Below are 2,500 nucleotides of genomic sequence, written 5' to 3' on the forward strand. Positions count from 1 at the left end.
CTAGTCATTAGACAGTGACTGATTGTCACTAATGGGAGGGTTTCCATGTCAGTTTTTCATATATTTGGCTTGTAGAGAGTAAGAAGAATCCATCCATAACAAAATCATTGCAATTGGTTATGCGAAGGTATTCTGAAAAATTACCCCTGAAACTTATTATGATATATAGTGGAAGGCCTGCAGTCTTCAGACTGCTGGCCTTGATGCAGCCCACCATGCTATCTGCTCTGGCAAAGAGAAACAAACCTTTACCTTGTATATTCTGGCAAGGGAAAACTAGACTGATTCTTATATGGGGATATGTTGCTTGGGAGGTTGTTAAGCTCTATGTTAATTGAATTTAACCTCTTATTCCTGGGCACACCTATAACCGTCGTGAAAAACCATCACATTGCACTTGAGCTAGTTGAGTGGGAAGTTCCACTACACATAGCAAACTCCCTGAGCGATGTACAGATGTCCTTTATAATTTTTTTTAAGGTAAAGATACAGTGTTTTAACCCATTGGATCCAGGTGACATGGAGGACACATCAGGAAAAATATTTGATTCAGCAAGCCTTCAGGAGGGCTAAGTATACCAACCCTTGCTGGTGATGTAGGGTGTGTTATGGTAAATTAAATAGCACAAAGAAAATTAATATAACACTGTAACACAAAGATGTTTATATTTTTGCAATTGGATCTGGATGCTTCACTGCCATCATGTGGGCCAAAATATGAGCATTAGGCTTATATGAACGGACACTCTGCTGGGTGTGCAGCTTGTAAACTGGGCACAATTGAACTCTCATGTGCAATGACATGACTCTATGCCTCCTCTTTGCAATGTTATTTTCTCTTTTTCTTCATAAGGGGTTTTAGCTTTTATGCCATTTTCCAATGTTTATATTTATTTGATTTGCTTTATCCAGATGTTAAAACACAGGCTCCATGTCATCTCTCTAGATAATCTATAACTCAGTGTAATAAATATAAGTAACATTTTGTTATTAGTGTAGTTTTTTATTTTTCCATCATTTTCAATTTTCTGTAATAGAACATGCACCACTAGTGGTGGGCAGGAATAGGATCCTGAGCATGGAAATAGTGTCCTCTGTGGAGCTGGTGCTCTTCCAGTTATGGCAAACAAGTATTATATTCCACACTCATTTATTGATGGAAATAAAGCAAAAGCCAAATGAGTCTAATCACCCTCCAAGTGCATTGTGCACTCGTGGTAAAACTTTCCCACCATCCCAACCTTCAGCTGAAATGCTCATGATGGCATATTTGCATCGTCTTGGCCTACAGCCAAATCTTCCCATGATGGCATGTTCACATCACTTGCCCCTCACACCAAATTTTTTCATGACATGAAGGTCACATCATCCAGGTTATAGGGTCTAATTACTTGGAGAGATAATATGCTCAATAAACAATTTATTATCATCTTGATACAATATAAATTATTACAAATATAGATTTTGGAAATGGTGCTTACTAATTAGTTTTATATCTGGTTAGTAGACTTACATATCAATGGGAGTTCATTCATAACAAATTTGTTATTATATTGTCTGTGATCTATTTTAATCACCTTTTAAAATATGATTAATCCTGTAAGGAGAAATAGAGAAGAGTAAAGTTATAGCTTGAATAAAACATTGCATTATGCAAATAGTAATGTACAGGATAGTTAACCCAACCGCCCTGGATTTATGTTCTGTCCCCTGTAGTTTTTTGTGAATGCTGTCTCTTACATCCGGCAGGGAGTCTATCAGTAGCCCTAGTGACCAATCCTGATTTTAGGGGTTTCTTGGCTTTAGCTTGACACTTCATTATATTACAGATTCAAATATGTCCTTTTTCTGTGACAGGAATTCATATTTTTTCTGTCTTATTCCATTTTTGTTATTCCTTACAGAAGAGTGTTGAGGAATCCAACTCAACTAAAATCTTGCATGGTCTGTCTTCATGTCTTCCAATCCTCCAAAGGATATGATTGACAATAGCAATATGGTATTAGATATGAGGCAGGCGGTGTTTAGCAGAACACCTCTCTCATATAGAGTTGGAAATTCAACTCTTCATGTGCAGGTAAGCAGTATGCTATTATTATTATTTTGGTATTTTTACTATGTATGATATTATTAGGAATGACCATGGGTTAACATGAGCCAAATTAAGTTAAGAATGTCTTCCTACTTTTACATGCATGAAGAAACTACCCTGTGTATATGAGGGCCCATTTGGTGTCTTTCATGGGTAGATATAGGCATAACCCAAAGTGAGTGTACCAGGATTTTTGCTCACTTGCATCTTTGTCATAAAGGTTCCTTGTAACATTTCCTGTGGCACTTTATCATGCTTTTTTACACAGGTACAAGTTAAAGTATCTCCATGGTTTTATACCAAATATAGATAAAACATAGCATTATAATGAAAATTATAAGTATAATCCGACAAAAATGAGAATAGATTTGATGCCAAGTATATTTATGCTTATGAAATATAGCTAGG

General features: G+C 36.2%; 1 protein-coding gene across 2 annotated transcripts in view; it reads left to right on the forward strand.

The window, feature by feature from the left end:
• LOC125043799 (soluble calcium-activated nucleotidase 1-like) overlaps window positions 1–2,500 on the forward strand; it is a 14,888-nt gene that overhangs the window by 890 nt on the left and 11,498 nt on the right. Inside the window, exon 2 of one of the 2 annotated variants that reach the window (XM_047640103.1) lies at window positions 1,905–2,077. In XM_047640103.1, the coding sequence (XP_047496059.1) occupies window positions 1,955–2,077 (123 nt within the window). In that variant the 5' untranslated portion in view covers window positions 1,905–1,954. The remainder of the gene's footprint in view (window positions 1–1,904; window positions 2,078–2,500) is intronic. The other variant, XM_047640104.1, reaches the window with a different exon arrangement.

This window comes from Penaeus chinensis, chromosome 34 (genome assembly GCF_019202785.1).
Source record: "Penaeus chinensis breed Huanghai No. 1 chromosome 34, ASM1920278v2, whole genome shotgun sequence".
Classification (NCBI taxonomy): Eukaryota; Metazoa; Arthropoda; class Malacostraca; order Decapoda; family Penaeidae; genus Penaeus; species Penaeus chinensis.